This window comes from Manis javanica, chromosome 6 (assembly GCF_040802235.1).
Source record: "Manis javanica isolate MJ-LG chromosome 6, MJ_LKY, whole genome shotgun sequence".
Classification (NCBI taxonomy): Eukaryota; Metazoa; Chordata; class Mammalia; order Pholidota; family Manidae; genus Manis; species Manis javanica.
The window spans coordinates 36,242,368-36,265,378 of NC_133161.1; the positions used below are offsets into that span (position 1 = coordinate 36,242,368).

General features: G+C 36.8%; 1 protein-coding gene across 3 annotated transcripts in view; it reads left to right on the plus strand.

The window, feature by feature from the left end:
• The window catches only part of DOCK4 (dedicator of cytokinesis 4), a 401,868-nt gene that overhangs the window by 161,310 nt on the left and 217,547 nt on the right, over positions 1–23,011 (plus strand). For all 3 annotated transcript variants that reach the window (XM_037027398.2, XM_037027395.2, XM_037027396.2), the window contains exons 2-5: positions 12,099–12,182; positions 14,657–14,697; positions 16,815–16,870; positions 20,810–20,906. In XM_037027398.2, the coding sequence (XP_036883293.1) occupies positions 12,099–12,182; positions 14,657–14,697; positions 16,815–16,870; positions 20,810–20,906 (278 nt within the window). The remainder of the gene's footprint in view (positions 1–12,098; positions 12,183–14,656; positions 14,698–16,814; positions 16,871–20,809; positions 20,907–23,011) is intronic.

The window sequence follows — 23,011 nt, forward strand, 5'->3', positions numbered from 1 at the left end:
GTGGGCACCCTGAGTCCCAGTCAAGTAGACACATAAAATTAGCCATCATAGAAGGCTAGATTCCACCCAAAAATGAAAGAAATACAAAATTTTACTGATTCCTTTTTCACTAGTAACTGGAGTAAAGACAGAAGGTGTATTTGAAACCTGTGAATCTTTAATAGTTAATAACAGGACTCATCCAATTGTCCTTAAAAATGTTGGCTGAAACAGTTTAAACATATATTTGTTTGAACACACACATATATGTGCTTTGGTTAAGGAAGTAGTACCTAAAGAGGCCATGTAATATACTGAAAATTGGGCAGAAATATTAATTTGTCCATTTTCTGAAACAAATGAAATGCTCATTTATTTAATGAGCAGGCTTCCCAAGGAAACCTATGGTCATAGCGGTGTTTATTATGTGCTTAAGAAATCAAGACTAAAGTCAGGACATTGTGTCACTTCAAAAAAGACCCATTGCAGATATCGATTGAACTTCAGATAATCCAATTGTGTCTTAATGGCCCTGTGAAAAAAACATCAGATTAAAATGGCCAATGTTGTAGGCAGGAATCATCAACATGCTATAAAAGTATGATGGAAAATAGTATATTTGCATAGTGTCAGAGTATCTCCCCATAAGATACTTGCTAATTACAAAGGAAAAAATATTAACTCCACAGTGGAGAAACCACCTTAGCTAACTGATCAAGGTCAAGATCACATTACCATTGTATACTTCCTGATAAGGTACACTGAGCAGGGCACATCATCACTTCTGCGGTATTCTTGCCAAAATTGCATATCCTACATTTAGTTATGAGTAAACATCAGACAAACCTAAATTTAGAGACATTCTGTAAAATAATTGGGCAGTATTCTTAAAGGCATCAAGGTCATGAAAGACAAAGAAAGACTGAGAAACTACCATATGGGAGGAGACTAAGGAAATAAAACAGTTAAATGGAATGTGGAATCCTGGATTGGATCCTTAAACAGAAAAAGGTCATTCCTTGGACAACTGATGAAATTTGCATCTGAACTCTAGGATAGTTAATAGTATCTTACCAACATTAACTTCCTGGTCTTGGTACATGTACTCTATTTACTTACAATACTAATGTTTGCTGAAGCTAACATAAGGTTCTGTCTATCTTTATAAGTTTCTTATAAATTTGAAATTATTTCAAGATTAAAAGTTAAATAGGCATTGGATTTATTTTTCTCACACAAGAATAATAGAACTATAAGTATGTTAGTTTTGTGTATACATTTAAACATCATTGGAGATTCATAATACAGAACAGTATTTTGTAAGAACCAAAAAATATGGGAAACATTCTTTCTTATGACTTCTATGAACTTGATAAAGCAAGTGTAAAATGTTACCTTCGCCACTGTATTTTTGGTGCATGCCACAGTGGTGGCACATAGAAGAAGGTGACTGTTGGCTGAATAAATGAGTTAATTGTACACCTGGTAATTTCATTCCATTATATATTCAACCAGTATTTTTTGAGAAACCTCTAGGTGTCATCCATTTTGCTAGATATTGGGAACATGAAGGAGCCCTAAAGCTAGAGGTGATGAGTCTAACAGATACTAGAGGGGTGTAACTGGGAGGTGTGCAGTGGAACAGGGATAGAGTAACCCTTCCTTAAGAGGATACTTGAAGTATATTGAAGAACCTGGTGGGAAAGGACAATAGGAAGCTGGAATCTGAAGTAGAGAGCAAAGTATTTGCTAGGGCAAAGATAAGAGGTTCAGTGTGACTGTTAATTGTGGTTTGTGAAGGATGAAATTGGAAAAGTGTGCAAAGCCAGATTTTGAAAGAACTTTGGACTTTGTTACATTTTTCTCCATTGACATGTTCACTGGTTCCCCATTTTCTAGAGAAATTGTTTTTGACTGGTTTTCAATGGCTGAAACCAGTCAAAAGTAGTGTTTGTTCAAAATTGAAAACTGGCTTAGTCATCAGAGTAGAAAGGAGAATAATAGATAAATAGTAGGAACATAGAGATTGATGCTCTTCAGATGGGAGTTATGCAATTTGTAGGTAATATCCTAGCAGACCTCTTAAGAAGTCAACATTGGGAATAGAAGTCAAAATTCAAACTGGAACAAGAAAGATTATGGAGGAAAAATTAGAAGTATGCATGCTCTGTTGTGTGTGGAAAATGAATGGCTAGAATAAAACAGGACTGAATATTAGGTTGGAGAGAATGTTAGAAGAGGCTCGCCTGGCCTCTCCCCATTTTGGGGTGGCTGTGAGTCACTCTGCTATGGGGTGGAGAAGGCAGAGATGGTTTGGGTCTGGTGTACCACTTCAGTTCTCCTGTGCTGTTCTGTGACTTTGAGTATTTAGTACTTAGGTAAATCATTAAAAAAAAAGACATAGCAGGGTATAACAGATTATTTTCTCTTACGGCAAAAAAACCCTCCCAAAGTCAGGAAATTTAATCCTGTGTTTCAAAAATTCTTTTAAATAATAATTTTCATATAACCGCTTTGCATTGTAAAAAGGCACATTATATAGATACATTGTGTGCATGTGTGTATATCCTGCTATTGCCCTTTCCCCAACAACTATTCTTCAAAGATACATACAGTACCCATAAATGTTTAAACCAAATATGTGGTGATAGATTTAATATGTTTGCTTGGAAAACGGTATTTTGTTCTTAATGAAAAATTTTCACTTGGATCATGGGGAAAGCATTGATTGTTTTCTGCTACTTCATTCCACTCTGTGACTCTATGTGGTAATGTTCGCCTCCTGAGCTCTCTGTTCTCCCTCAGACAAATAATGCACTGTTGAGGCAGAGTAAATGTTACAGGTCAAATCTCCTGCCCTTCCCATCTCTGCCTTAGCATTTTAGGAAAATCCCTCTTAACTCCATTACTTTTCTTACCGGGGTTTCATTTACCAAAGATATTCTTTCTGTTTTATCTGAGAAAGCTATAGTATCAGCTTTTTTTCCCTCAGTGTGGCTGAGCCTGAATCTGTTTAAGTTTAACTTGTTAATAATGATTTCTAAGAAGCTGTAATAACCAACAGTTTTTGACTTACTATTGTAAATGGAAACCTGTTTTTGCCCTTGACAGATTCAGTTGTAGCCTCCAAATTCCAGTTAGTAATAATGATGAAAAAATAATTTTACATATTTACTTACAATTAAAGGCTTACAAATCCAGCTCTCTCATTGGCTTGATCCTCATGACTTCCCTGTGAGGTAGGCCAGGCAGGTGATGTCATCCCAGGCTAGTGAATGGAAGGATCAAAGACCACGTGGGTCCTAATGGTTCTTAAGTAGTTGGAGCTAGGCCCCAGGCCTCCATCTCTCTGTTTAACATTGTCTCTCTTTCCTAAGTGCTGGGATGCTTTCGAGACAATTGTTTAAACTCTGTCTCTTCCAAAATGCTCCCCTTGGCTGGCATCTGTCCAAAACCATAACCTTCTCTATCATAGTAAGTTGTTTTTGAAAGTTCTGATAGGCAGATGCAATAATTAGTTCAGAGTTTTATTGTTTGACCTTCAGTTGTTCTTGTAGGCACTTAGGAAAGTGCCTTTGCATTTGTAACATTAAACCCAAGGTGAAGAATATGTTTATGACTCTGGAGAATAAAACTGGTTCATTTACTGCTGTAGCGACAATGTCTTCAAACCAGTCTTAATGTGGAGTTAATTCCTTCGTGTTGTTGTTCATTTCTTTGCTTCTCTCCTCCACTTTTTCTCTGTCTCTAAAATGGGAATAGAAACACCTACGTCATAGAAGATGAGAATAATAAAGAACTTAGCAAAACCCTTAACATAAAATAGTAATGCAATTATATTACTGTCCTTCTTCCTTGTGAGTAAACCTTGCAAGAATTATGAATGGGTAAAGCTTTAAAGCTTGTAGCATGTTGGGCTTTCCAGAAAACCAACTGGGAGATGGAGATTAGCTTGCAAGATAGTTCTCAGGGAATGTTCTTGGGGTTCATACCTGTGCAAGGGGGAGTGGGTTGAAGGAGAAGTTAACCTGTGATGCAGGCCCAAAGACAGCTTTAGTCCTTTGAGCTGGAGTGGCCCTTAAGAGCTGTGCTGAGTTGTAGCCTGGCCCTCATCCTCTCACCCAGTCAGTCACTGGATGCACACCACCCTTCAGAAGGGGGCATGACCTTGGGCAAAGCAGCTCTCTTCAGCTGAGACAAGCCCAGAAGGGGACCAGCGGCCATTGTCTGCTTGCCCTAATGCTCTTAGCAGCTGGGAGAAAAGGCCATCCATTTCTTAAGGGGGACTTGGTATTGTGACACCCACCATGCTCTCTGTTTCCCTTGAGTCCACATGGCAGTGGTTCAAGCAGAATGAAGACCTGCAATCCCTGAATGAGTTTTGCTCCTAACAGTCAGAACATCAATTTATTTTCAGGGGTACTTAGGAAATGCCAGGAATGAATACATTTTATTCAGTACATTTCTGATTTTTCAAACACTTAGGCCAGAAGGGAATCATGTGACAGGTCTCAAAGCCTGGCCATGCTAACTGTAGCATGTGAATGGAATCCCATCTGTAGGTGTGCATACAGTTGTGCTTCTCAGGTGTGCCTGTGAGGTGTGTGAGGCCTGTGGGCTCAGCCCATTACCAGAATGGAGGCAGACCCCAAACACATGGCAAGTGTGAGGATGAGAAGGTGGAGTACATCATCTCTTGGATTATCCTAGTGAGTTCATGTTCAACATCAAAGCAGCATTCAGGAGCTTCCACCCATCACCCTCTCCCACGTTTCCTTAGAATTTTTAAAAAATCTTTTTGTTCTACCTAAATGTCCATCAGTAGATGAATGGATAAAGAAGATGTGGTACATATACACAATGGAATATTACTCAGCCATAAGAAGAAAACAAATCCTACCATTTGCAACAACATGGATGGAGCTAGAGGGTATTATGCTCAGTGAAATAAGCCTAGTGGAGAAAGACAAGTACCAAATGATTTCACTCATATGTGAAGTATAAGAACAAAGGAAAACTGAAGGAACAAAACAGCAGCAGAATCAACAGAACCCAAGAATGGACTAACAGTTACCAAAGGGAAAGGGACTGGGGAGGATGGGTGGGAAGGGAGGGATAAGGGTGGGGAAAAAGGAAGGGGGCATTACGATTAGCATGTATAGTGATGGGGGTGGCTGGGGAGGGCTGTGCAACACAGAGAAGACAAGTAGTGATTTTACAGCATCTTACTACTCTGATGGACAGTGACTATGAAGGGGTATGTGGGGGGGACTTGGTGAAGGGGGGGAGCCTAGTAAACATAATGTTCTTCATGTAATTGTAGATTAATGATACCAAAATAAAATTTTTAAAAAATCTTTTTGTTCTGCCTGCTCCCCAAGTCCTGCTGTCATATTGATCACCAGGCAGGAGTCCCTTGAAGTTAGGAATGACCCCTTTGCTCTTAATGTCCTCTTGTGGAGCAGAAGGACAGAAGGAGGTAGAGGAGAAAAACAGTTCTGTTCTAAGTGTAGTATCAGTAGAAATCTCCAAGTGACCTTTGTCATTCCTTAAGACATCTCTAAAAAGGAAGTGTCTGAGACAATTAACTTGGTTTTCCCCAACATGTTTTGTATTTCCCTACAGGAGGATTTTGTACATGTGCAGGGGAAGTGATTCCTTGTTCTCATCTCCCGCAATTCACCATTTCATGAAATAAAGTCCCTGGAGAGAATATTATCTTCTTAATCCCCTTTCCCTTTTCTGTTTATTTCCCAGCTCTTTTCCAAGTTCCTTAGAAATCCTACCTGTTTTTCCCCTTTTCCACTTGTGCCCTCCCCACCAAATGATACTCAACAAAAGCTGATAAACTAAGAAGCCAGAGCCAAATGTGCTGTGTGAAATGAACATGGCCATAGTGAAGAGCCAGCTTTAAACATGCTCTGGGAAAGGGTCCTTCAGGCTGCGCACGGGTCAGTGCCTGCTTCGCCACCGCCTCCTCGCGGTCACAGTGCTCAAGCACCGGTGTTCAAGGTTTTACAACCATGAAAACCACAGCACCACATTCTGTGTCATAAATAGTCAGCCAGCAAGTGACCTTTCAGACTACACCCTGTTCATTAGGTGGACATCCGTTTATTAGAAAGATGAAGCCAAACTTCAGGCTTTGAGAGATGAGTTTCTTTCATTTCTTCACAAGGGACAAAGCGTTTTCATTACTTTCGTTCTACATTATGTTCCATTCATCTTCAATTGTCAGCCCATAAAGGACAAGGGCAGCATTTGCCAGGCTGGTGTTGAACTGTGGCAGGTAGAGCCATTGTAAATATTATTTTGACAGTGACGGTGAAGAATATGTTGTCTGAGACGTAGACCTACATGATTGACTTATACTAGTTTTTTATGATTTGTTTCTATTTTTGCTTATGAAAGTCATGGAACTCTGAGTTTCTGTGTACTAAGCTTAAAGGTTTTAAAATATGAATTTGTTCTTTGCATGGACAAACAATGTTATTGAAACTGAGAAATAGTTCTGTACTTCACAGCATGATTGTGCTTTCTTTTTACTTTTTTCATAGAAAATACTTATGAGTGTATGTAAGGATATTCAGCATAGCCATTTAAGTTTTAATAAACTGTCCATAGGTACTAAACTGATATCATTTTATCAATGAATGGTGATAGGCAGCTATTTATGATATGATTTCAAGATGGTTTTGCTCTACATTTGACACCTTTAGCTTACATATATATTTTTAAAGGACTTGCATTTTGTTAATCCAAGTACATTTTTACATACTAGCAAATGGGCAGAGATCAACACAGTATCATATGGTAGTTTTTATGTGCTGTTTGAAATTGTATACCAGGGTTTTTACGACTGAAGCAGAAGTATTGGACCTTTATATTTTCAGCTCTATTCAGGGCTCATTCTCTGTGACCTTTTCTGAAACTACTACAGTTGTTCAGTTTATAAGAAAAAAAAGAAAAGGAAGTGAAGGGATTAAGACAGTGTGTGGTTATGTTGAGCAAACCCGAATATTATTGGGGAAAAATGCCCCTGGAAAGTGGACAATGAGGACTTTCTTATAAAGACATAGCTACTTGACAGTAACTGGGGACAAAAAGGATTTTCAACTATAGACTTGTTTCAAGGAAAAATGCTTGGAGGAACTTAGAGGGATTTGGTTAGGAAGTTGTATCCAGACTAGATCTAAAATTAACAAATACTTTAAGTGCATTTGATGGACATGTAAATTAAGGTTTCATAAATGCCTGTGTTCTCTTTGAATTTTTGCTTTGCTAAACCAGTTTTTCTTAGTTGATATATAACATACTACCACTAATAAACATGAGCCAATCATGTTTTCAAATCTTTTACTCTTTTGCCTACAACTGTCTTCCCCTTTCAAATAACCTGAAGCATAGATAGCATAGCATTCATCCATCTGTTCATGAGTTTAGTACACCAGCAAGTTGGAGTTACTTGTATAACTCGGAGATTGAAAATGGCTTGTCATTTTAGAGAGTAAAGATCAAAGTCCTGCCTTGAACCATATCCTGAAAAAGTGTCACTCTCCACTATGATCTGCAAGTCAATGCTTACTTCCAGGTGTTTCTGGTTATGACAGGTGCCTCTGACATTCTTGGAGTCCATTAAAACCTGGGTACCTTTTCGGTGGCTTCATTCATTCATTCTGTATGTTCATTCTCCATTTCATACTCTCAACACTCATATACTTGTAGATGAATTAGAAATAGTTCATATTCTAAGTAGAAAGATATAGGTAAATAAAGTGCTATAATATTATGTGATTCTTTATCCTATTTAAAGTGTGGTCAGAGTGCCCTTCATGCACAGATAAAAGAGTAATTGATTCCATTTGGGCCCAAGGATGAGGAAAGAAAGGATAGTATCAGGAAGTCAAAAGCTAGACTTTGAACTAAGGCCACTTTGCCAGCTCCTAGTATACAAGGAGTGAGAGGGGCAACCCTCCCTCCCACACCAAAAAATAATATGTGTAAAGTCACTGAGGCCTACAAGAAAGCTTTGTGGAGAATTTGGATATGGCTGAGCATAGGGCACCTCATCTAGCTCCTTTGTTTTATAGAAGAGACAACTGTAGCCTGGAAAGATTGAAGAATTTATTAGCCTTCCTTTAAAGTTATCAACTATTCTACAGCTGAAGAGTAAAATCAGAATTCACACACATAGACTGCTTAGGTAAGAAATGAGATGATACATGGTTATGACTCAAACTATCTCCAAAGTTTTAAACAGCTCCTCTGACAGAATGAATTTTCACAGGTGATATAGTTTTGGTTCTTATATTTTTGAGTGCCTTCTCAAAATAGTATTGCCAATAATAAAGGAACCTGACTGACTAAGACCGGAAGTTTTAGCAGTAATGGCCACATCCTCTGTGATCATTTGCTGAGCTCAGATTGAGTGCCAAGCTCTGCAGTGAATTGGGTATACAATTGGGAGCTAAAACCAATGCAATTGTTGCATTCATGGAACTTAACAGTCTCTTGCCAGCTACATTCACAAAACTTGCACCAGTGAGGGATATGTGGTTGACTGGTGCATTGCTGTGGGGTGAGGAGGGCAGCAGAGCAGGTGGTCCTGACAAGTGACCACTGAATTGATACCTGTAGGATGAATATGGTTTAACTTGGCGAAGAAGGAGAGGAACATTATTTCTTGCAAGGATTCAACAGTCATTCACAAACTCCTGTGTGGGAGGTTATATAGCGAGCAAGGTATTGATAGAAGGTCCATGAGCCCAGAGTACAGAAAGTCAGGATTGAGAAGGGCAAGTGTCACAGGCTGCATTACTGATATTTACATTATTCTGAGAGAGTTGATATATTTAGGAGGAGGATGACATAATCAGATGTGCATTTTGAAAAGACCTGCTTAACTGTTGTCTGAGAAGTGGATTGGAGAGGTACCTGAGTATTTGAATACAGATCTATTAGAAGAATCTAGAGAAGGCCAGACAAGAGGTGATAGCAGAGCTTGGGGAGTTGTGGGAGTAGAGATTTCAAGGACAGGATGGCTTTGGAAGATACTTAGGAAGTAAGATAATTGTGGTATGGGTATGTGGTTGAGGGGACAAGTGAATGACCTGGTTTCTGGCTTATATGGGCAGTGCTAGCATTCAACAGAACTGGGAACAATGAAAGAGGATCTAGTGTGGAGACACCTAAGGATATATGAGCTAAATGGCAGCATGCATTAAGAGGAAAACAACTAAGGTCGTTAAGCTGTTGTTATACAATACTGTGTGATGTATTTTTTCACCTTTTGCTTTAATATGAAGGAAATTGAACCTAATAAAAGGAATGCAAAATTCTTACTGATGCCACATACAACAACAGCTAAGAACCTTAAGCACAAAGATGACAGAATCGAAGCATCCTGGACATTGTGTTGAGGAAGGACAGCCATGTGGCAGGAAGACCTCCTGAGGGTTTTGGTGTGGCCCAGTTGAGGGATATGGAGAACTCCATCTAGGAACAGCAGGATAAAGTAGGACTAAGAGTAGAATACTAACATTTTAGAGTCAGTAGTTGGGAGAGAGAAAATAGCTTAGATTTGGTCGAGGACTAAAGGGAAATAAAGAGCTCATTTGGAGGAACACTAAGTTTTAGGGGCTTAGACATCTGACTAGAGAGGCACAAGTGGGAAGTCTGTGTCAGATGTTCAGGGCATAGATCAGGATGGGAGAGATGTGTCAGCAGGTGATTCCAGAAATCTTGGCACTCTCTCCAGATAGGGAGACTATATGGATAGAAAAGAAAAGGTACAGTTTAAACAGTTGAGATACTTATTCAGTGACTAGACTATACCAGACACTCTAGTAAATTATTTCTGATAGGTGCCTTTGTTTAATCCTCCATTACCGTTTGCAATTCCTTTATTGGCACCCTCATTTGCCTGAGAGGTTCGCATCTTGACTAAATTCATGTGACTTATAAATGGTAGGGTCTGGATTCAAATCCATGTCTCATGATGCCAAGTTTGATGTTATTTTCCTACACTCCAGCCTTCATTTATGCTTCAGCATCTTGAGGATTGAATGCAGGATGACACCAACATTGAAGAAAAGGGCTAAGAGAAGAAGGCTTACAGAGGAAGGCTGGAACGTGTGTGAGAGAGATGCAGTAGAACACTCAGGCCAGGATAGACTCCTGGAGGTGATGGGCATTTGCTCACCGTCGGGAAACTAGTGACTCAGTAGAGCAGTTTCAGATCAGTGGATGCTAGATTGTGTGGGCTGGAGCATAAAGGGAGGGTGAAGTGAAATCCTTGAATGGTCCTGCTCTGTTTAAGAAGACGAGGGTGTTAGGTGGGCACCACAGTGGAGGAGGTTTTTGTGGCAGCCTCAGGAGTTACAAAGGCATTCCTGAGTGGAAAGAACTGTATGTTAGGCTGTGCTGGGGTCCAGGGGCTTAGATCTCTAAGTGAAGCGTCAGTAGTGTGGTGTTGAGCCACTGAGGTTTTGAAAGATTAAGGTAACTTCATGAGTTTAGAAAGGCAGTTCTGCTTGCAAGCATGTTTTGAAGGCTTTTAATTGCAATCAATCTACTGTCTGTTCAGTTATTGATTGCTTGGGAGAAGAGTTCTCTGAAAGTTATTTGAAATAATCTGTGGAGATATACAGACCCCTGATGATTTTTTTGAGCAAACATGATCTAGCATACAATGTAAGGCCATCTGGTATTTATGGTCATAGTTAGAAAATGACATCATGAATTAGTGCTTGTCTAAAATGTTCTAACTTGGTTACTCTACAGTTATTTTCATCCATCTCATATACTTTGGCTTATATTTTCTCTCCTGTGTTTTGATCTCTGCTGTTAATTTTGTTTTGAGATCATGAAAGGGCTTTAGATTTCTCTAAAAGCCTATTACTTTTCGGCCTATTTTGATTTTAGACAGATTCATGTGTTCCTTCAGGCTTTTAAGGTACATTCACAACAGTGCCAATAGTTTATCTTGGGGCTTGAGGTTGTATTTAAATCTCACTCTCTGAGACAGAATTATAAAATTCATTTCCAAAATTTTGATCTTTTAAAAATTATGTAGTTTAAGTATTTACTATCATTTTCCTTTGATGTAAATTGCAAATTGATTTCAGCACACATAGTGTTTATCAGCAGATGTCTCTTTTCTTGTCATGTTTTGAGGTGCATTTTCTTTATTTCTCTATCTCGGCCTCCTGTCTAACTCACCGTTCCTATCCTGGGGAGAGTCACTGTGCTTCATTCTCTCTATAGTTGCCTGGGGTTGACTCCTCGATTTGCCCTGAGATGACTAAGCTATGTACACTCCCTAGTATTACATCCTAGTCCTTCCCAGCCCTTTGAAATGTTTCAGATACCAGTTAATCTATAACTGCAAGGTAAGGCTAAATGGTGGCGCTCCCAACTCTTCTGTACGCCCAGTTCCATTTGGTATGAGAGCTGCAGCATACGGGGATTGTCATGGTGACTGTGAGTCCTAGGGAAGGGGTCCAGTCATTACTACATAAAATGTCACCACTGATTATTACACAAGGAGGCTGCTTTTATGTCACATATTGGTCCAGGTCCTGGGAACATAACAAATAGATGCAGTCCCTTCTTTTGAGGAGCTTAGAGTCTAGGGGAAAAGAAATCTTCAAATAACATAACAAATGTTAAGTCAAGCTTGATAGAAAGGAAGACATATATTCCTCATTTATTATTGAGTATTTTTCAAGAAACTGCTCTAGGCCAGGCACCTGGATCCAGAGTGAAATCAGCAGTGAACAGGAGGGGCACGGCTGCCATTGGAGCTCTCCAGCCAGTATCTTTTTTTACATACAACATTGAGCAATATCCTTGGTATTTAGTACATTATTTGAGTAAATTCCACATCTGTGAAATTCATATTTGTAATACTTATTTGACCAGGAAGTTAACAAGGTATAAAGTGAAGAATTGACTCTTTCAAAAGTACATAAAATTAAAATATGACAGGGGGTTCCAGCTATCAAAGCGTACTTCCTATTTACATTCATTTTTCCTAGTCAGTAACATTTACTACTAAGCAATATAACTGGCTCTAACTGATAGGATCACCTTCAGAGATTCTCTGTTATTTTTTACAGTTATTGCCAGTTTTCGAGGAACTGTTCCCTATGGCCTGTCATTGGAAATTGGAGATACAGTTCAGATCCTGGAGAAGTGTGATGGTAAGTGGGCTGGTGGTGATTGTAGGAACAACTTCCTCAACATTGACAGTTTATACAGTTTACAAATTCTGTCCATAACTTTATTAATCCCTGGAATTTGTCCAGTAGTCCTAGCAAGCCATTTTTGATAAAACTTGTTTATTGCATATTAGTGTTTGGCTTATGAAAGGGTATAAGATCCTTCTGGAAAGTATTTTTAAGCTGATTAAATTTTCCCTAGTATCATTTCCTTATACTGTTTACTAGATACGAACGTAACTCCGAGGTTAGGTAACCGAATGTCTTGGGGAGAATTCCTGCCCAGGCCAGTTCTTCTAGTCCTGCAACTTTCTCCCACCAGCCCAGATTTACTAAAATTATTCAATGTATATGAGATGCGAGTGGAATATATTATATAGACTTTATGATTATTAATTTATGTAGCAGGAAATTCATTAAATCAAGATAACCTAATATGTCTTCAAATGTTTCCACTCCTGTTCCAAAAACATCCTTAAATTCTAATATTTAAAAAGATCCCAGATGAAATGACTACTCTTTTTTCTTGTTAACAAAATGACCACATTTTAAAGACTCATTGGTATATCCCAAAGTATCCATTTTCCTCCTAAAATGTTGTCAATACTAGGAATTAATAAATGATATCATTCCATCATTTCAAGATTCATTATTGATTGGATTGTATTCCCTAAAACAGAACTATTAAATTTAGTTACAGTCTGGCATTAACAATAGTAGTAATTGGGGGTGTTTATTCTGTCCATTGTAAATAATACCTTAAAAAAATAAGGTTTTCCATGTTATTGCCAGATGGATTTCTATCTATTTCTACTTTATATACAGGTAAATATAACATTTGCTTTGAATTGCTGTGTGAAAATGGGCTCTATACCTAATGGGAGCTGTTTTACAATCTAAAAACCTTTCTGTATGGTATAATTGGACAGGGACCTCTATATTTTTACAATTCTCAAAAAGTTTTGGTTTTTCTGTTAGAGTGATTGTGTAAGAATGGGTATATTTTCTGGATATGTCTTTAAGGGATCTAAAAACCCCTGAGAGATGGAGATTCCAATTGTCAATTTGTTCTGTTGTCTTCAGGCTAATTTTAAGAGTGTTAGGGATCATACTTTACAATATATCCTTTAAAGAAAACTTATGAGGAACAAAAATATTTAAATACAAAGCTCAAATATTTCTTTTTAAAAATTCAGTTAAAAAAATCCAGTTCAATAGAACATTTGTTACATGATAAAATAATTTTTTACCGGTAAAGAAAATGTTTTATACTTGAAGAAACTACAAGTTGAAAATAATTTACTTATGGAAGCTATATATAAACCTTATACAACTGACCCTTGAACAATGTGGGAGCTGGAGGCACCGACCCCCACATGCAGTTGAAATCTGCATATAATTTTTGACTTAACCAAAACTTACCAATAGCCTATTGATCAGAAGCCTTACCAATATCATAAATAGTTAACAGTAATTTTGTGTTACATGTATTAGTAATATATATATATATATATCTCCTTAGAATACAGCAAACTAGAGAAAATGTTCTCTCAAAATTTTTCAGATCTCAAGAAAGTTTTCCAATATATTTATTGAAAAAAATTCACACATAAATAGACCCTCACAGTTCAAACCTGTGTTGTTCAAGAATCAAGTGTATATTCATATATTCATACGCATGCTGTATTTGTTTTAAACTATGAAAAGATATATTCCCCCTTAAGGATATGTTTCTTCTAACCTACTTAACAAGGTTAAGATAACAGTCTTAACCTTGAGAATTGCTCAAAGGTTAAGTAATAGGTATTCTACAGAATAAAAATTCTGGTGAACTCAGTTGATAGGACATTGGACTGAAGAAAGAGTGCCCATTAATTCTCTTAGTGGATGAGACATGGTTTCACCTTTTCTATGCTATCAAACTCATCTAACAAAAGGTGGGCTAAAGGTTATGCAAATTCACTACATGAGTCTTTACTATCTTTGTTGGTAGAGTCTGGTCTTTGTTGTCAGGCAAAGAGAAATTGGAAATGTGTTAAATTTTGTGCAGATTCTTGAATTTCCCTGGGACGTAGTGTAAGTAGCCTTTTGTAAAATGGGAAGAAACTGTGATCAGATATGTCAACTAATTTGCCCAAGGTTAAATAATCTAGGAAGTAGCAAAACCAGAATTTAAACCCAATGCTCTGATTCCAAAGCCTTTATGCCTATTATCCATGTTTCTGTATTTTATATAAATTTCCAATACAGTCTTTAAACAGTCTTATCAATACTTAAACTAGTGCTCACTTGAGCTAGAATATAGCCTAATACAAGCCCCCACCTTGTTTGTACCTAGAATATTTACATGTAGGGTAATAGTCCATAAGCAAAGGACAGATTGATTTGTAATCATTTCTTTTTTTAAAAATGTTACAGTGGTTTATTGAAATATGACCATGATTATTTCTCCACAGGGTGGTACAGAGGATTTGCCTTAAAAAACCCAAATATCAAGGTAAAAAGTATTACTTCTAAGCATAATTATGGGATTTTTTAAAAAGTTATTTTACTTTATTTCATTATACAGTAAAAATTACAGTGGGTACTCTTAGTTGAAATGCCAGATGGAAGTACACAATTGCATAATTTTGGAAATTCCTTTGAACTTGGATTATAGTTAAGACATGCTGCTTGAATTATAATCCTTATGGAGCTCTTGAAATTTGTACTGGGAAGACCTTAATAAGCTCATTATACATAAATAAAATCTTTTTGAAGTCTTAGTTTCATAGCGAAATTAAAATTCAGGCAAGGGAACTATGTATTCCAAAAGAAATATTGAATGGAAGTATTTAATCTTCAAGTTTTCTGTGCTCTCATTTGTGAAATATTGGTGTGGAGAAACAAGTTTATTTTTACAGCATGTTAACAGTCCCTTTGAGTTTGGGTAGCTGAAACATGGGAAAGCCATATTATAAAGAGCTCACCATTCTTACCTTTCCAGATAGAAACTTGCAGTCATTATCCTTTATATATTACTATAAATTCTTGGGAATTATGGTAGGAAGTACTATGAATTTTGTTTTACCTTTCATTTGTATGGCTTATGATTTTGACACTAATCCTTACTAATATCTATGTTTTTCTGCTTTATTCTAATTTCCTCAGCTTTCATCCATACTTGTCATATTCTAATATTCTCTTATATATCATGTTCAGTTTTTGGTTTTAATTCTGGCTTTATTAGGATTGTAGATAAGAAATTGTATCATTTCTTACTCTCAAAATATAATGTAAGTAATTAACCTTTTTTACCCACCTTTCTGCTTAAATATAGCCTTTTCTGGATCATCCAGTTGTGTTTATTTACTTTATTTAATTTTTTTTAGGTCATCCCAGAGGAGAGCCTCAGGGACAAAAGAGTATACACATTCAAATTTTTAGAAACACTTTAGCCCTCATTTAAAGTTACTTTTGGACATCTGCAAGGCACATGAAATATAATTTTAGTATTTAATTATTCATTTAGAACATGTTTGAGAAAAAAATTTATTACCACTTATTTTATTTCTGTCACTCTTCCAACAAACCTCAAGCCTGACTTTTCCTTATTAATTATAATTTCTCTATTTATTAATCCAGCCATTTTGAGGTAAATTTAAATTTTGAAGAAATGTATTTTTTGACCTCCAAGTTCACAGTGGTTATTTTTTAGTGTATGTTTTAAAATTAGACACATGAGTGCTTTGGAGAAGAGAAAATGAATAACCACTGAAACATATCTATTTACTACTGTAGTATGTATAGAATTTGCTTATTAAATTTTATGTTATGTTTGAATCCACAGTGGTGGTAATGTGTTCAAATGACATTTGTTTTCCTAAATATTTAATTGAATATCTCATTTGATTATATGTCAAAAAATCACTCAGGGCATATATTATCATTTAATGGGCAAGAAAATTGTGCTCATTTTTTTATGTTGTTTCTTTCAATTTCTCACTTAGAACAAAGGAACAATTTCCTTGTCCTGTCTCTTCCCTATAAGAAAAAGCTTTAAGCTAGTGTGACTTCTTTGTTTTAATTTTTGTTCCATGAGAATGACAACCTGGTGATTAATTTCTACTGTGTTTTCAGCAAAAGATTTTCCATAACACATAATATACATATTGTCTTCAAGTTCACAGTGGTTATTTTTTACTGTATGTTTTAAAATAGACACATGAGTGCTTTAGAGAAGAGAAAATGAATAACCCCTGAAACAAGCAAAAAAACCAATCCTCTTTCAAAGCTATGCAATATTTTTCAAAAAAAATTCTTGTTCAGTGTAACACACTGCTATATAGAATTCCTGAGAATTCTTAAATTTTATTTTTATAAAGAATATATTTTTGTGTGAGATTTAATTTTTGATTACTTTTAGAGAATCTCTGACTTTGTGAACTAGTGAATAGTAGAAAATATAAGGAATGCATCCAAGTTACAATAGATTTTACTTATAGAATGTGGTAGAGATATTGTTTTGTCTTGTTCCTTATATTATTGTGGTTGTATGGCTGTGTCTTATACGTATGATTTAGGAAACCAATTTTGCCTTAACAGCTAGCACTATAACCTTGTCTTCTCTTCCAGGGTATCTTTCCTTCCAGCTTTGTTCACTTGAAAAATGCCTGTGTAAAGAACAAAGGGTAAGAAATGAATTTTATTAATAGTTGGAGGATTTTCACAGAACCATTGCTTATTTAAGAATTTGAAAGTCTCAGTAATTGTCTTAAGTAATGGACTATAGAAGATAATGCCATGGTCTCTGTTGTTTGATGAAAGTAGATTACACCAAGGTTATTGGAGAAAATGAAACACACTGCATCTACACGTGCTGGACAACAGTAGGATCGGGGACCCTGGAGGGCTCTCATTGCCCGCCTGTGGGGCGGTCAGCCTAATCTTAAGCAGAAGATGTTGGTTCTTTCTGGTTTCCCGCTAGGTAGAGAAGTGGCAGTCAGACCCAGAGTGCTGAGGCATTTCTCCAGCCCCAGGAATTTCCTAGATTCACCATTAATTATAAGTAGCCAAGACTGTCATTTTCTAATTGGTGGTAACACTATATCCTGTGCAATTCCTTCACAGAGCCACTCTTCTATTTTAGGAAACAAAATTTCTAGCATTTTGTTTGAGTTCATTGACCACGTAGGATTTTTCATACATTAAGAAAGTTTTTCCTAGGATTTTTTATACATTTAAAAAGTTTTTCCAGTCTATTTCCAAAAGGACTTTAAAGCAGCTATCAGGATAACAGATCATTCAAATAAAGTATCACAGGCTAAAACAGTAGAACTTGCTTATTTAAGTGCTTCATGTGAGCAGATCATTCATTATAAGTGGGTTCATGAATTTGGGGCCAAACATTTGATGCCAATGTCACAAGGGCTATGCATTGGATCACTCAGTAATTTTCATTTTATAATGAAAGAAAGTATTAATACAGATTCAGCCATAAAAATTATATTTTCCTCAAAAAACAGAAAACAGCAATTTATTTGAATTATTACAGCACATTTTAAAGCATAGTAAATGACATTTTAAAACTTGGATATTACCAAAAAAGTTCCAAGGATACTCTTTAAATGGAGGATTCCTATATCCACTCTCTCTAAAAAGGCAGGGTATGAAGTCTTCAGTGAAATGATTCCTGCAGGTAGCTGAGAGTCTATGGCATAAGTACTCAGTGTCTTCCCTGTATGGATAAAACTTTGAGAGTCTAGGAGATCCTTGTACTGTATGTGTTAATGTCAGCTACTTCAAGCAATATTATCATTATTAGTAGCAGTAATTATGTGCAACTGTAGATTAAAAACACAATAATTCTAATACTAATAATGACACTACTACCACTCTTTTAATAAGTGTGTGTCCTTCAAAAGTGTTGTGTTGCTGTAATCCACAGAGTTATGAGTGCTTTTGGAGTGCTCACACTAGGCCAGGTTTGACACTGTCCATCGCCGCTCAAGTAAACCAGAGGATGCTCCAGCCACAGGCTTCCTCTTTGTTCTGGCCTCTCTGCCTTAGGGTCCTGAGCTCGGCAATGGGGAGACCCTGAGGTCTCTACCCTGACCTTTAACATGTTCACCTGGGTGCACTTGTGCCACCAGTCCCGTTTGCTGCTTTTGCCCCAAGCCCAGCCCTGTCCCTCCAACTCTCCAGAGCAAAGGACCACCCAGCCCTCACCTTACACTCTCACCAAGAAGGGAAAAGAGAGGATGCTGGCAAAGATGATGTCAAGCATCACTCCACCAGGAGAAAGTTCTGCTTTTCAAAGCGGATTGGAGTGGTGTATAATTTTAATTAATATAAGGACCTTCTTTTATTTATTTTTGTTCTAGTCAGTAACTAGTGCATATCTGACCCCCTATCTGACCCCCTTTCCTGAGCCTGAGGAAGTTTAAATATCGGTAAAGTTGTCTCAGAACTTCACTGGATAAGTTTTAAATCTTGATTGTGGGTTCTCTGCCTGATACAGGGTATGATGAGCTTTATACAGTAGGAGAACCCTGGGAGAAAGGACCAAACCTGATTTTCTAAAAAAAAGTTATTGGAATTGATTGAGACCCTACATCCTAGAACTCTCAACTGGGAGAAAAACTTTAAGCTGAAAACATTTGAGGACATGTATTACCAAATGATTGCTTTCCCAGAGAGGAACTTCTTTGGAATTTTGTTGTTACCTGTCTTATTTTAAGGGGATTAGCAGCTTGATGACCCACCAGGATGAAATAGCTACAGAGTAGTACATCTCAAAATAACTGAACAAAATATAATTTCAGAGGCAACTACATATGACTATTTGAACATTGATTTTAACCTTGATATAATTAAGGAGGAAACAGCTGCCTCACCTAAAATGGCACTTTTGTGCTTCTAAAAATTTACATTTTGGTTGAACAAACCCCAAGTCAACTTTCTACAGACTGAATTGCCTTTATGTTCTTTCCTAGGTCTTCAGAGCAATGTAGGACTGATGGGAGTCCTCAAATTAAATCATAGTTTGTGAACAGGGAGGCCACTTCTGTACTGTTGAGTTCTTGCTTGAGGGCATGTCACTGTTAAAATGTTAAGTAGGTTGTTGAGTCTTCCTGGAAATTCACCGTTCCTGCTCCTTTCTTGACCTTGTTGCATCCAATCATTCTATAATCTGTCTCCAATTGGCCATCATTTAAATTACAACCGCTGCTTCAACAGCAAAATAAGTGCACTACCATTTGAAAATGTCATATGTAGGCTTGTTAAAAGGCTCTATATATGTCACAGTACCTATATTACTGTTTATCTATATTTCTAGTTTTAAATCCCAGTTTTACATTTTCAGCTGTGTTTAAGCTTTGGAAAGAAGAAAAATATTTACAGAGCAAGTATTTTAGTAGCAGTGTGAAGTAAGATGAGGCTCTGTTGGTGAAGAAATCAAGGCAAGATTTTACTTTTCATACTTGCTGTCAAGAAGACTACACAAGGCAGTTATACACTTCGGACATAACATCAAAAAGAGGAACTGCAGAGCAATTATTAGCCTCATACTAAGAACTAATTTATCTCTTGATCATCTAGACAACCTGGTTAAGTGTCTAATATGCTGTTATCTTCTACAAATTGGATGTTGTCCTTGAAAAAAATTTACTCAAATAAAGAAAACAATCCCCATCAGTAGAATTGGTAGCATCCTTTGAGAAACTGTAGTCATAATAGCGACTTAACAATTTTAACCTTCACATGAACTGAAAGAATTTGAAAAAAGAAATTAGAGATGAAGAAAACCATTACTGTATGTCAAAGATAGACACAGAGGACAAATTAAATCTAGTTTTTTTTAACCCCTCCCTCTTCTTACATATCTTTTCAACATCAGGACCACTGTACACACCCCACTAGATGTTGGTATGAGTATTTTTCCCAGTATACTTTCTAACTTTTAGAGAAGAAATACTAAGAATATATTAACCTAAACAAAGAGGGGAGAATTTTGCAATGGGTTTTCAAACATCTGTGATGTCAAAAAGCACTGAGTACATTCTATGATATATGATAACATTGATAATAGTACAAATGGTTACATTTGCAGATAATAAAATGAAGTGTTAATAATGTTGAGTGTTCAATCATTACCTCGGTGTATAGTTACCTATAACACTAACTCAGTTTAGGTGTTTGCAGCCATAATATCTGGATTATTGAATAAGCCTGTCACTTCCTTTGAGTCCTATAGTCATGATATTTGAAAGGCAAGATGTCATTTCAGTTTATGTAGCCAGGGAACTTCATGTTCCAGATGAGGGCTTTGGATACAGAGAGGTTAAGTGGTTGCTGCTCAGTGGTCAGTCTGTGGCTGGAGCAGAACTCATCTTATACTGTTGCTTTTCTACCACCTGCTCGCACTTGACCTGAAGGAGGTGGTCTGTCATTTTGGTGTGGTACTGCCATAAACCACAGAGCATTCCTCACACATCCTCATCAACGTCTGCAGAACCAGAACTGACTAGGTGGCTTCCTTTCCTAGTGCATCTTTTAGAGGATTTAAAAGAAAATTGTTGTCTACGATACTTCCATGTATACTTTGTTTTTCTTTTTTAATTTCACAGACAATTTGAAATGGTTATTCCCACTGAAGACTCTGTTATCACAGAAATGACATCAACATTAAGAGACTGGGGAACCATGTGGAAACAACTCTACGTGGTAAGTGACTTTTTAATAGCATCATTTTTCAGGTAGAGAATTGTTTTAGGAGACCTGAACAAGAGTAAGCATTGACTAATATTTAAGCCCTTGCTCCAGTCATGAGAACTCCTCTGGGAGTTGGGGATACAGAGCTTATGTCATGTTGTAATATGTATGTCTACCAAGCTTGGATTTTTTTAGTTCTTTTTCAAGCTTCAGGAATGTAAAAGATAATTTTTCTGGCATCTAATCAAATAGGATGGTTTACTGGTGCAAGACTCTATGATTGTTTTTAATTTTCAGGGAGAAATGAACTTATTTTTGATACAATTTGAGTATTGGTGGCATTTTATTATATTCTCATTCTTTATAAATGATCCAGGTATACTGGAAATGATAGACTACTTACTCAGAATCAGTGAGGATATTCTGAATATACAGGAGAAATGAATGTTTCTTAAAAAAGGAGGGTCATCAATGCATTGGTGGTATGTTGTATATGTATGTACTTATTTACTTATTATAACTAGTTACATTTCTTGAGAATCTACCACATTGCAAACCCTATAGGACACAATGACAGTGACCATCCCCAGCTTACAGATGAGGAAAGCTGGGTAGAGAGAGAAGTACTTGCTCTAGGCCAAGTACTTGGAAAATGTCTGAGTTGGGATTCTATGTGAATCTGGTACCCTCACTCTGAACCACTGTATATACAGAAATTTGGGGGTGGTGAAGTTTTGGGAAAGACAGAGAGTTATTTTTTTTATTTTCAGAGGCATTTATAGAACAGCTTAATCATTTGAATGGATGCATTCAAAATATAAAGGTGTACTTAGCCTGACAAAACGATTTGAAGCAGCCTGTCAAAGAGAAAATCCAAATTAGTAAGGGACTTTGGCACAGAATGACAGTTTTCATTGTCTGTTACATGTAAAATGCAATAGGATATTTCACTGAGACAAGAAAATCTTAAAAATGAAAGCCCTTTGATTCTGGATCTCTCTGACTGTGCCCTCCTGGAGCTGCTGGCTTCAGGACTCAGTACAGAAATCCACAAGATAATCTTAGGTGAGATGCCAGAGCCTAAACTCTGCTGGAATGGGGTAAGTGCAGTCAAGATGCTCTGTGCTGAGAGGCTATGAAGGAAATGCTTCTTCTTTTTAGATTTTTAAAAAATTTATGTTTGAAAGAATATAAAATTGAAGTGTTATTTCACTTAAAATAGTATTGTGCATTCCACTAATGTGGAAAATGAAACTGTTTGAAATGTTCAAATCATTGCATCCCTAAAGATTCCTCATAAGAGTTATAAAAATAATGATAGTGTAAGTGTCACCCATGAGTTACGCCAGAGCACCAGCACTTTTCCTTTTATGTAGCTGCTTGTAGGTAGCAAAGTTGAATTTCTCTTGATCCTGCCTTATCTAGCTATTTTTATCTTTTGAGGTTGTGAGCATGTATTTTGCTGGCATATTTCATTGTCTTGAAAATCTATGTGTTATAAGCCCTAGGAGTAACCTTCTCACCTCCTAGTAATGGACTCAGAGAATTATTTAAACGTTTCTCTGGGCCCTGGAATGGTAGTCAGCCATTTTGGAACAAATGTAAAGTTTAATTTGGAGATGCTAGATTTTTTACCTTGAGACTGAGGCTGCTTGGTTACATTGGACCTTTTGGGTCCTCTTTTCCTGATATGTTTTATGCCAGATGTTTTGATTCAAGTTCATCATGCTTGAGCATATTGGGGTAGTGTCCACATTCTTTTCCAGTAGTTTTAAGGTGTGTAGCTTCTCTATTGGAAGATGTTTGATGAAGGTAATAATATTTTGTAGATTTTAAGCAGTATAGGGGATATACTTAATATAAGTAGAACTTTTAGCATAAAGCACATGGTAATTACTTGACATATGCTATTTGTTCTTTTTAATCACCTTGGTAAGAGCCTAAATAATGTTCTTTAAAATATCACTTAATAAAATATCAGTAACAGGACTACCAAAATTTTAGGACAAATAGAGCATCCATATTTTACTAAATACTTTTATGCAGGCCTTTGGCTGGGTATTTTACATCCCTCTTCCCTAGGGCTCTGCCAGATTGTTTTTATTCTTGAATCTTAT